Genomic DNA, 13,147 nt, shown 5'->3' with positions numbered 1-13,147 from the left:
CTTCATCTGAACTTTGGCTTGGTGGTCTAGCACCTGACTTTTGGTCTATGCCCGCCTTCCACATTTCTATCCACGGTGATACCCACGAGCACGGTTACTATGATATAAATAGCTACCCGTAAGTAGTGGAAGAGATGTAAGTTTTGGAGTCAGCAGTGATCGTTTCAAAGCCCAGTTCTGACAGCATAAACTACATGCCCTTTGATAAATACTTAAAAGTCTAAACTGTGATTAGAGGCTTAACAAAAATGACCTTGCACTGTACGAACAGCCATCTGAGATAACTTCGGTTTTGCATGCAGCTCATTTAAACCTGTACATAGCAGAGACAAATTGCTTTCCCTTTCTTCATAAATTTCTCAATAGCCAGGACATACTCTGGAGTATATATATCTAAGACAGAGCAGAGAGGAGACCCAAAATTCCACACTCAGGATTTGTCTTTCTTTCACACTTCAGGTTAGGGCTTCAGATGACGAAAAGTCGGAAGCTGTTAGTTCACTGGGCGCTAGCCTAGTGAGAGAGGGCTATCTTCTATAGTTTGAAACTGTGGTGTATCAAGAAGGAAGGACATTCACACATGCTAACAGCTTATGTCTCTTTGATTAACTCATTAGTGATCAAAATAGAAAGAAAATAGTTAAGTGTGAAGAAAACATTCTTTTGGAACCAGCAGATGCATAATGGTTATGTCGCTGGACTCCCACATAGTTGACCGGTGGTTCTAGTGCTGGACCCTGCAGTTTAAAACTCACACTGGGTAGTGTGTGAGTGTGCCCAAGATCCCAAAAGGAGAATGGGGGAGAAGGGATTGTGCCGTAGCCACCCCACCCCTGGGAGGTGATTTCTTGCCTTCTGTCTCTCTGTCTCTCTGGCAAAAGCACGCGTCCCTTAGCAAAAATCTCTCAAAAAATTACTTTGACAAAGGATGGGAAAGAGGCCCAGCTGCAGTGGTATAAGCAGGAAGATGCCACTGTGCAATGGCTGAGGCCACATGAGAGGCCCAGGTTCAGTTTCTGGCCCAATCTAAATAGCCTTTCAAATATGCCTATCTCAGGTCACCCCTGTAACATAGTGGTTAAGATAGTCAGATCATGTATGGCTGACCGTGGTTCGAATCCTGGCCACAGCAGCTTGAAAAACATACCATTCCCATGTGTGCACATGCCTCAACTCCCAACAGGACGATGAAATGAAGGAGAAGGGGTGGAGGAGTCACCACGGCCCACTAGGGGGTGATCCCACCCCCCCCGTCTCTCTGTCTCATGAGCACATGCACTCTCTATCAATTTTTTAAAAAGATACCTCTCTCTCTTTTCTTCACTGGCTTTCTTGCTCGCGCTCTCAAAAAATAATAAGGTCAGGACCAGCAGGTGGCATGGTGGTTAAGGGCACTGGACTCCCATGTGGCTGACCACGGTTCGAGTTCCACACCTGATGGCTTGCTTTCTTACCTCCTGCCCCCTTACTCTGTCCTTCTCTGGTCAAATTAAAATAAATAAATAAAGTTAATAAAATAATTAAAAAAAATAAGGTAAAGTATAAAAAGAAAAAATTTATTACTACAATGAAGATAGTATTTATTCATTTAATACCTTTAATTTCAAATGAGATAAATAACTATATCATGTAATTTTTAAGAGAATTGGCAAAGAAGAGAACGATTACTTTTTAATTTTTAAAAATTTCTACCAGAAGGAACATGTACTTGCAGAGAGAGAGAGAGGGGTACCGAGAAGAAGAGAGAAAAAGCACCCCTCAGTGGGGCATGGTCACACTGCAATGCCGTCTCCTCCCGTTCTCATCCTGTCGGGACTCTGGGCCCCGTGTGCACACCTGGTGTAGTTTTCATGCTACTGTGGCTGCGAGTCCAACTGTGCAGTGAGCCGGTTTACATCTGGCCCCCGTAACAACCAGGCCACAGGGCTGGCCTGAAGAGCTATCGCTTTAATATTGAAAAGAAATACATATTCCCAGAAAAAAAGAAATGCAAAGAATTTTTGACTATATCAATCCTATCTATCAAGTGGCTTTTATGTATAAAGTACATTTTATATTTCCTTGGTTAGGCTATCTATGAATCAAAGCTTTCTGGCAGCATACATACTTTATACGAGAACGCTAATTTTTTTCTAAACTTTTCTAATGGTTTAGGTACTTAAGGTTTAGGCATACAAAAAGACAGAATTAATCTAAGATTTCAGAATCAAATCAAAAGGTTGTAAAATAAAAAAGCTCTTGTTAAAAAATGAACTGCTACTTTTTTAAACGCAAGAACTATGCTAGCATTTGGGCTCTACTGATAGACTAAGTTGTAGTTATTTTAAGCATGTCCTGTGGAAGCAATGTGGTTGCTGCATCAGTTTCCTCTCCCTGAATAGCTTAAGTATGGTTAATCTGAAAAGAAGGGATACAAAGAAACATTGAAATAGAAAATAAGCTATTAAGAACATAGTTCCAATAGTTGCAACTTAAATATTATTCTAGGGCTGTCCCTGAAACTTAGTGATTAAGGAAGTCAGATTCCATATGTCTGACTGTGGTTTGAATACTGGTCTCAGTGGTTTCAAAAATACCAAGAACACATGCGTGTGTACCCCAAATCCTGATAGGATAGAGAAATGGAGAAGGGACTGTGGTGTGACTGTGTTCCTTTGAGGGGATGCTTTCTCTATCTCTGTCTCTGTCTCCTTGTGAGCACGCATAACCTCTGGCAATTAAAAAATATATAATTCTAACACAAAGAGATGAAAACATATAAAATCCTTGGGGGACCAGCAGTTAGCGTAATGGCTATGTTGCTGGACTCCCAAGTAGTCGATCATGGTTTGCGTCCCAGACCCGGTGACTTAAAACTCACGCTGGGCATGTGTGCGTGCATGCCCAAGATCCCGGAGGAGAAAGGAGGAGCAGGGATTGCGGCGTGGCCATCCCCCCTGAGGGGTGATTTCTCGCTTTCTGTCTCTATGCCTCTCTCTGTCTGTCAGGTGAGTGCACGTGCCCTATACCAAAAAAAAAAAAAAAAAACAAAAAACCAAAAAAAAAACCTCTCAAAAAAACCCCAACATATAAAAATCCTTATAGTTCTAGTGTTTAAAGGTGACAAAATTATGTATAAGTTAAGCTATTTAAAATGTCTTAACTGGGACCAGCAGTTAGTATAATTGCTATGTCACTGAACTCCCATATAGCCAACCATGGTTTGAGTCCCAGACCAGGTGGCTTACACTCATGCCGGGCGTGTGTGTTTGTGTACCCAAGATCCCGAGAGAAGAATGGAGGAGAAGGGATTGCAGAGTGGCCATCCACCCTGGGGGGTGATTTCTCGCTTTCTCTCTCTTTGTCTCTCTCTGTCTTTCTGGCGAGCTAGCGCAAGTGCCCTATTAAAAAAAACCTCTCAAAAAAAAAAAAGTTTTAACTATTATACTGGGCTGACTCTGTAGCATAGCCATGAAGTGCAGTACATAGGGAACTAGATCTCACATTGATGACCGTGACCTGAATCCTAGCTCTAGTGGCTGAAAAACACATTGAGTGTATGTGAGTGTGCACCCCAAAACCTGATGGGATAGAGAAATGGAGGAAAAAAATGTAATATTGTGATCAGTGCACATGCCTCCTGGCAATTAAAAAAATTACATTAGGGGCCAGCAGGTGGCATAGTGGTTAAGGCACTGGACTCCAACATGGCCGACCACAGTTCAAGTCCTGGACCTGGTGGCTAGCTTTCTCACTTTCTCTCTCTGTCTCCCTCTTGTGAGTGCACATGCCCTATAACAAATGTAAAAATAGTAATAATAATAAATACAATTAATAATTCTTTAAACAAAATTACATTGATTTTCCTATGATGGTTAGTATTCTAACAGCATTATACAAGACTAGAAGTAGGACTGAAGTATTAATCAAAGAATAATGTTTTAATCCAATTTGTGATTTCATCCATACTCATTTGACTAAAGATAAATAAACTATTTCTAACTTCAATTTTCCTTCTGCTAAATTTCTAAGCATACATAAGATCACAACGCTTTTTTAAATATTTAAGGTCTGAGGACTTAAGGAGTAGTTTCTTCCCCAAAACGTCTCCAATACCCTAAATTTACTCCATTGAAGCTCAGTAAGAGCTGACTCAAGGATGATAAAAAGTGTCAAATTCAAAGAAAACAAGGTATCTTAAAATAATCCTACTTAAGCAATCATAAAACATACAATGACATACATAAACTGTGGAGTTGAAAATGATCAGATAGAGAATTGCTAAAATGTACTTACTGAGAAATGGTGTTGGTATCGAGGTCAACACAACTGACATCTGGTGGAGGGTCATAGAGGTCAAAGTATCTTGAATCGATCCCTACTATGAACGGGCACGGTGCGCTCAAGACATCCGCTAAGGCCAGTGGGCAGAGAGGGACGTACGGGCATGGCCAGTGGAAAGGGAAAATCATCTTGGATAAACAAAGGGTAGAAGAATATTTAGCTTTTGACACAGAAGCATAATTCATCAGCAGATACGCAAAATTATCTTTTAAGGATTTTTACCTAAAGTGTTAATGTTTCATAGTGAATAATTATAACTAGAGTTAATAATCATAAAATTAAAACTGCCTCCACAACATAAGAATTTATTACTCTCTGAATTTTAGTTAAGCATTAAACTAGCTTTAAATGACATGAATTAATTAAGTTTAAACTAAATTGATCGCCAGTAAGAAACTGTGGTACTCACAGACACTAACGCCTCTGTCACACTAGTCAGCACAGAAGGCCGCAAGGAATGGATGAGAATTTTATGTTCTGTTACTGCAAACACCAGCAATGTCACAGCATTTTCAGGGCCTAAATTCTGAAGTAGTGTTGAAAACTTGCCACCACTGTAAACCCAAACAGAAATATTTAGTTACAAAAATAAAGATCCAAACACTTCATTGTCTAAAATAATGGGGGAAAGTTCATGATTTAGGGCACGATTTGTGTTATATATTCAACTTTCAATGTGACTCTTGTTCTCATGTAGGGAAAACACTGCTTCACAAATACACTAGGAAAGCAATGTGGTATGATGAGGTTTCAAAATCATTTGTTTCTTCTGTGCTACATTCAACGTGGAACCTGAAAGTCACTGCTTTGTTTACAAGAAGACCTGTTATGAAGGTAAGGTCTACACATTCCAGTTTATAAAGGAGATGCTGTGGTTCAAAGCAAATCCTTTATTAAAAGTTTTTAATATCTTCCACTATAATTATCAGAAAAAACTATGACTTACAGGTCTACCTCCCTTATGGTAAGTACACATATTAAAATGCCTTTTGGGTAATTCAGAATTGTTTATACACAGAGGAAAGGAATGCCCATATCTTTGATGTGATGGGAGAGTTTAAAGTGAGTATAAATTATTTTCTCTCCTTCCCCAGTTGAATATATGTTTGTAGTTTCATTTATATTTCACTTCTGTTTGTACTCTTCATAATTAAATTGCTTAATCACCATTGATGAAGTGATTTAGATAAAGAACACGTTTTCATGTATTATCATTATATACAGACCCAGTATTTCTAGTTCATTTTCTGTTCAAATGAAGGTTAAGAAAATACTGGTCATGCTGGGCTGAAAGCTAGTGATGAAATAACCTGCAATTCTTACAAATCTAATGTCAAAGATGGCAGCTGGTCTCCCGTAGGCATACACTATATAATAACTTAATTACATTATAATGACTATTTCTCTGGTGAAAAAATTATGTGGCTGATTACATTTCAAGAAATGTTACCTTAGAGAAAACATTATTTCATAATTTCTCTGAACTTATAAAGTGATAAAACACATTGTTCTATTCCATAGTTAAATAATTATAACTTTTTTGGGGGGTTAAATTTTAGGTTAATTGCATTTGAATATTTTCATAAAAGAAAGTTAAAAATAATAGCTTTAGTAATCTACACATATGTATCCATTTATGTAATAGAAAGTACTTGATAATAAATGGATACATCAAATACTGAACACAATCGCAAAGTTTTTCTTTTTTCTTCAAAAGCTAACCCAAATGTTAAGTAAAAGACATTCTGATAATAGTTAAATGATAAGAATTTTCATTACCATTTGACATCTTAGCAAGGGAAGAGAGGAAATATTTGAATGTTACTTTAGCTCACACCAGATTTAGAGAAACATAAAGAGAAATGAAGTTTTACTTGCCTTAGAGGAAGAGGTGAAGAAACAGGCTGACTGAGAATCAGATTATCATGTGGTGATAACTGAAAGATTTAAATAAAATACTTGAAACATAAAGATGAACTTAAAAAGACAACTTTCTGGTATAAATCGTGTGGACTGATGATGAAGTTTCACCATATCCATTTACCAGTACAGGAATGGTTTTTATCACTTACTAAGACTGAAAAGTAGGTACTGACCATTCACCCCCTTCAACCACTAACTCTTCTTATTCCAAATCCTATCTTTTCTTCTATCCTTAATGTTTCCCTAATGACACTTCAACACATTCCCATTGGAAGGCTATTTATTAAATACCATAAAGCCAGGGTCAGCCAACATATTGCTGCTTACAGGGCAAACCATTTGGCTGGCTGTTGTAGTTTTTACTGGAATACAGCCATGGTCATTCTTTATGTGTTATCTGCTGCTTTAGTACTACAACAACAAAGCTCAGTATAGGTTGGGCACCCCAATCTGAAAATCCAAAATGCTCCAAAATTTGTAACACTTTCAGTGCCAACAAGTAGAACATTCCACACCTGATCTCATATGATAGATTGCAGTCAAAGTGCTGGAATATGAAAATAGCATATACAACTACCTTGAGGCTATGTGTATAAGATATATATGAAACATACATGAATTTATGTGTAGATATGAATCTTATCCCCAAGATATCTCATTGTGAAGACAAATATTCCAAATTCTAAAAAAAATCTGAAACACTTCTAGACCCCAGCATTTCACATTAAGAGATGTTTAACCCATACTTGACAAGAAATCAGCTAGCCTGCCAAGACTAAAAAACCATTTTTTTAGACAGGGTCTTGCTTTCTTTGGATCTTCTTGCCTCAGCCTCCTGAGCAGCTAGGACTATAGGTGTATGCCACCATGTCCAGGTTTTAGGGCGGACTAGAAATCCAACCCAGGCCTTCCATGCCGTCTCAGCCTGCCAAGCAGCTGCGTCAACCAGCACGTGCTACCACGCCAGAGACGAAAATATTTAGGATACTGTCCATAACAAAAAAAGCCTGCTGACTTCTGCCATAAAACAAATATTTCATGTGTGCTCAACCTGACTGCACTATATATATCCTGGCACAAAACAGCATGAAATAAGACAGGGTGACATGTGGATATGCAGACTGACTGTAAAGCTCATTATAAGATGATATTTTTCTAGACTTTTTATCTATATCCATATAATAATAAATTATTCTAATCTATATTTTCAAATGTATACAGATTACAACAAATTTGTAAATATCTATCAAATTATTTCTACTGTTAAATGATACCATATTAAGGACTGTGATAAACACAGTGAAGCATACATAATGATAACATATGAAAATATTTTCTTTATGTAAATCACTCCATAAACGATGATTAAATAAATAATTTACTTATGAAGAGCACAAACAAAAATGAAATGTACATGAAAGCAGAAACATATTCAATGGGGAAGGAGACAGAGAAAATATTGGGTTGTCGGAACTCAAGACATGTTTTTCTATGCAAAAATGTGTCATGACTTTTCTGACAACCCAATAATTTATATTTGTTTTAAACTTTCCCATCACATCAAAGATCTGGGCATTCCTTCCTTCCTGCAATTTATGTAAACAGACAACTTTTCCTTATATCTATTCTAATGCATTTAACTTACTAAATGCTTGCCAAAAGTATAAGCTTTCAAATATCTAGAACAAATTTAGAAGAAAAAGTCCTTCTCTATGAATTTAAAATGTCTGCTGTAACTTTTCAACCCTTTCACTAAGGGAAACACATTTGCTGTCTGAGAGGCAGATAATAAGACATGGAGGGCTCACACGCCAACATGACATGGCATCTGCTTCTCTTTAAATCTCATTCACTCTCCCCTGTAAAAATGTTCTTATCTTACATTTTGACAGAGCCAATAATAATTCACAGGCCCTCATATCAAGAACGTCTTACCTGAACTAAAATCCGCGGTCTCTGAGGAGATGGAAAAGGAACTTTATGCATAAAATGAGAAATGTGCCTTAAAAACAAACAGACAAAAACCCAATTGATTCTACAGTTAACACCATATGCTATAAAGGTTACTATGTCATCACAAGCCCAAGCCCAGTCAAAAGCCCTGGGTAGTATTTCAAAATCCCTAATACTAGAAAAACAAGTGAATAAAAGACAATCAAAGCTCATTTGTCCCATTGAAGTTGCTTTGTGTCTACATCTAATACCTTTTTAAATGAGCAGCTATTCACATTTAACATGTCTGTGTGATCAATGTCTCTAAAGTCATTTTAACTTTTACCCCTCCCTAAGCAGATACTATATAACACATCAGTGATGAAGATACTACCAAAGAAGCTAATTCTCTCATTTGTAATGTATTTTTAAACTCAATTATTCATATTTTGGAAGTGAAAGCACTTAAGGTGCTTCAGAAAAATGAAAGGATTTGGGTGTTTCTAAAAGATGTACAATATGCTTTTTATTAAAAGTAGCTTAAAATTCAATTACTGATTTTATAAATTTTTCCTAGGATATAATAGTAGATCAATGGGTTTTGTTTTGAACATTATGGAATAGAAAAATGTAACCAGGGCCAGCAAGTGGCATGGTGGTTAAGGCACTAGATCCCACATGGCCAATTGCATGGTGCGAGTCCCAGACCCAGCAGCTTATAAAACATGCTATGCATGTGTGCATGTGTGCCCCAAATCCTGAGAATGGAGAAGGATTTGTGGTGTGACCTTCCTCCCTGGGGGTTGATTTCACACTCTCTCTGGGCCCTGCCACCAGCAAGTGCATTAATCCTATAGCAAAACACTGAAGAAAAAATAAAAAGAAAAGAAAAAATAGCCATCAGGCCAGCTGGTGCCGTGGTGGTTGGAGCAGCTGGACCTCACGTGGCCAAGTGCATGGTCCAAGCCCTCGACCTACGGCTCAAAAATCGTGCGGCATGCCCACAATCTGGAGAGGAGAATGGAGGAGACAGGCCTGCAGTGTGGCCACCCCCACTGGAAGATGCTTTCTCACTTTCCCTCTCTCTGGTGAGCATACACACCCTACAGTAAAACTAAGGGGGAAAAAAAGGTAATCATAGTAAAAGATGCTTTAAAAAAAAAAGCAGTAAGCTATTTTATTAATGTACTATTATTTTAAACATTATTAAATTATTTTGAAATCATTTTGGTTTCAGAACTGAGATAATAGCAACTGCATAGAGGACACTAGAAAAGAAATTTTATCAATTTTCTGAATATTTTAATAATTTACTATATATAAGACACTGCCAGGCATGATAGGAAATAAGATTAAAAAAAAAAAAAAGGCATAAAGCTACCAGTCTCTACCATTATGGTACTTAGAATCTTAAAAAAAATAAAAAAAAAAGAAGAAGAAAGAAAGATAAAGGGAATGAGTACCACAGGACACACATCTGCCTGAATCATCTGAGGAACAGTGAATATCAAAGCATGGGCTGGCCCCACAGCCTAGTGGTTTAGGGAGCTGGATCTCACATGATCGACTGCATAGTTTGAATCCTGACTCCAGTGGCTCAAAAAACACACCAGGGGGAACCAGCAGTTAGCGTAATGGCTATGTCGCTGGATTCCCACGTAGTCGACCGCGGTTCGCGTCCCGGACCCAGTGGCTTAGAACTCACGGCCCAGGATTCCGAGAATGGAGGAGAAGGGGTTGCGGCATGACCATCCTCCCTGGGGGGTGATTTCTCACTTTCTGTCTCTATGTCTCTCTCTGTCTGTCTGGCGAGCGCACGTGCCCTATAGCGAAAAAACCTCTCAAAAAAAAAAAAAAATCATGCAAGAATAAAAGTTCCACTCAAGGACTAAGGCATGACCAGACCCTGTTGAGGATTGCGCGCTCTCTCTCTCTGTATCTCTGTCTCTCTCATGCGTGTGTACTCTCTGGCATAATAAAACAAACATTAAAAAGAAAAGTTCCACTTGGGAACCAGCAGAAACAGAGGAATAACTTTCAATGTAACAGAGAAAGAAGGTTCATTGCTAAAGTTTCAGATTCCACACTGCAAATAATCTGTAAGAAACTATTTTTCAAACTTTGTTACAGTGTCAAAAAAGGATATCTACAATTTTCTGAAAGGTCTATCCAAATGTCCTTCCCTTTACTACCTACTTTTCTCTGTGAGGCAAACTTTTCTTTATATACTCCTACCAAAACACCTATTGCAACAGACTGAATGCAGAACCATATTTTAAGCCAGGCATTAGAGATCTGCAAAAATGTAAAACAATGCCATTCTTCTCACTAACTTTTGTTTTGGAAAACAGTCATTTTTTCCAAAAAGACATTGATGTTAACATGCCATGGAGTAATTATTTAAAAAATAAACTAATAAATATTTTCTTAATTGTCAATTTTAATTTCTAGTACAATAAATCTTGATAGATATAACAAGTAAAAAACGTTATATGGGTTCATCATTTTTTTCTCTTCAATTGAAGGGGGTGTATATGTTTGCCAGAGATAGAGGGTGCATAAGAGCACATTCCTAATGAGACATGATTATGCTGCAATTCTTCCTCCATTTCTCTATCCAATAAGGATTTGGGTTATGCATGCACATGCACCCGTGTGTTTTTCAAGCCACTGGGGCCGCTATTAGAACTGAGGTTGGCTGTGTGGAATCTGGCTCCCTATGAACTGTGCTTAACCACTGTGCTATGAGCCCTTGGGTCCCATTTTTAAGAGAATGAAAGAGTCCCGAGACCCTTTTGAGAGTCTTGAGAACTACTGGATTAGAATCTTGAGATGAGAGTAGAAAGGGCAAGGAAAAAATAAAAAGTAAGTACATTCTCACGAATGCTCTCATGGTAAAGTCTATCACTTCTCAACTGTCATTAGAGTCAGACAAATCCTGCCTAAGGAAACAAAAGAGCGTAAGTGATAGATGGCATAAAGTGACGATAGTCAGATAGGCAATGGAGGTATCTGTGTCTCATTGCATCCGGTCTTACTGTATGAAGCATTCTTCAGTTTTAGTGATGTTAAAGTAAATCACTAAAAATAACAAAAAAGAACATTTTCACCTATTTTTGCCTTTTAACTTATATCTAAAAACAGTAAGGGATATTTTAAAAGTTTGTAACTTATCTAAATTATATGTAAAACAATAATTACAAAATTAGTAAAAAATAAATTCTAGTATTTCTCCAGATTAAGATCTCTAAACGTCAGAGCACACACACAAAGAAAAACCTAAAAGAAAACATTTATTTCACTTTGTTAGAAATAAAATTATTTTAAAAATCAAGACTGAAAAACTACAATGACACAACCACATTCGCTAAACTTACTTTTCAATTGGGAGGACATGAGGGCCAGAGATGGAATAACGATACAAAAAAGTCAGAAATTTCCTGAATGCATCAAAAAAAGGCCAGTGAGAAAGAAGACAGATGCATTTGTTAGTATGAATTGTTTTGGAACTATCACATTTTCCATCTGCCGATGACGTTAAACCCAAAAGAAGTCTTTGCTTTGCTGTGAGATTCTCCTCTGAGTATGGTTCATAAAACTGAATAGCAGCACCATAGACCTGCAAAACAAGCAATATATTTAGTAAATACACTTTCTACATTTATTTAAATCCTATCATCAGTGAAATATTTAATGGATGCTTGCTATGAGCCAGGCAAGTTGCCAGGTACTAAAGGAACATATGGTGAAGAGACATCACTCCTGCATTTTTGACGTATATAGGAACTATACAGCGTTATTCTCATGTTCCCTTATAAGTTAAAGATAAATTTTTAAAAATTAAATTGCATTTGTTTTATAAAGAGAGAAAGCAATCATACCAATATTCTCTAAAATAAAATGTATAAAAATAACATTTAATAGAAAATGAGACAGAATTTTAGATAAAGAAATGTAAATTCTGACTTAGGAAAAGTCATTTTATTCTCTGGATGTTAATTTTTCTACCCATAAATGAGGATGTCAGTCTACTTAATTTCTAATGACAACAGTCTATGACCCTAAATCACTTTATACATCATATTTAACAAAATCCTTTATTTTACTTTCAAAGCTTCTTATCACAGAAAATAAACCAATAAAGGATTGCCATTTGATGATAAAAACTTTTCTGGGTAGTCACAAAAAAAGCATTTTGGCAGATGGGAAAGCATGAAAATTCTTCTTATTTATATCTTTGGATACAGGTATTTTAATCTAGTGGAAATTGTGCGTATATTGGTTCAACCTACCCAGTTATTTTCCATTGTTTCTTGCATTATACTTGAAAATGCACAAGGACTCTGCAGACACCATTGATTAAAATACACAGTACCTTTTCAGCTGAGGCTCCAGTTAACACAAATGTAGAAAATACAGGGAGAGGGTATTTGCTATTTGATGGCCAACATTCAATAGTTGCACCCATTGGCAAACAAAATAGGGGAACAGATTCTGGTAGTGAGAACGACTCATAATCTTCTTGAGGATATCTACAAATTAGACCTATAAAAACAACAATAAATATTAGGTCATCGCCTCTTGAATTTAAGTGTTCATATTTTGAATAATAATAAGATGCTTTATTCACACATTTAAAAGGTCAAAACATTGCATAAATGTTCATTAAGTAGCTCTGAACGCCTCAATAGGATTCATTCAGATTTCAATCCTTGAACATTTTAATTATTAACATTAACTAACTGCTTAACTGCATCCACAAAAGCTATGTTAAGAGTAACAAAAAAGACGATTCTATATATACACAAAAACATACTGATAAAAATTTAGTTTGTGATCATAGCACCTTAAAACATATTAATTCTTTGAATGTTTGAATATAATTATTTGCATATATTCAATTCATCAGCTCTCAATTTTCCCTTCAGGGGCTTTTACACATTAAGATACACACCTACAGGAGTATACA

At 36.8% G+C, this 13,147-nt stretch overlaps 1 protein-coding gene across 7 annotated transcripts in view; it reads right to left on the bottom strand.

The window, feature by feature from the left end:
* The window catches only part of DENND4A (DENN domain containing 4A), a 147,906-nt gene that overhangs the window by 70,309 nt on the left and 64,450 nt on the right, over positions 1–13,147 (bottom strand). For all 7 annotated transcript variants that reach the window (XM_027773820.1, XM_027773817.1, XM_006153491.3 and 4 more), the window contains exons 6-11: positions 12,554–12,723; positions 11,556–11,797; positions 8,182–8,248; positions 6,202–6,260; positions 4,733–4,877; positions 4,276–4,451 (exon numbers count right to left, since the gene is read on the bottom strand). In XM_027773820.1, coding sequence (XP_027629621.1) covers positions 4,276–4,451; positions 4,733–4,877; positions 6,202–6,260; positions 8,182–8,248; positions 11,556–11,797; positions 12,554–12,723 — 859 coding nt within the window. The remainder of the gene's footprint in view (positions 1–4,275; positions 4,452–4,732; positions 4,878–6,201; positions 6,261–8,181; positions 8,249–11,555; positions 11,798–12,553; positions 12,724–13,147) is intronic.

This window comes from Tupaia chinensis, unplaced genomic scaffold (assembly GCF_000334495.1).
Source record: "Tupaia chinensis unplaced genomic scaffold, TupChi_1.0 Scaffold000377_2, whole genome shotgun sequence".
NCBI lineage: Eukaryota > Metazoa > Chordata > Mammalia > Scandentia > Tupaiidae > Tupaia > Tupaia belangeri.
Note: the sequence above shows the minus strand (reverse complement) of the source record. Positions and strands in the feature narration are given on the sequence as shown.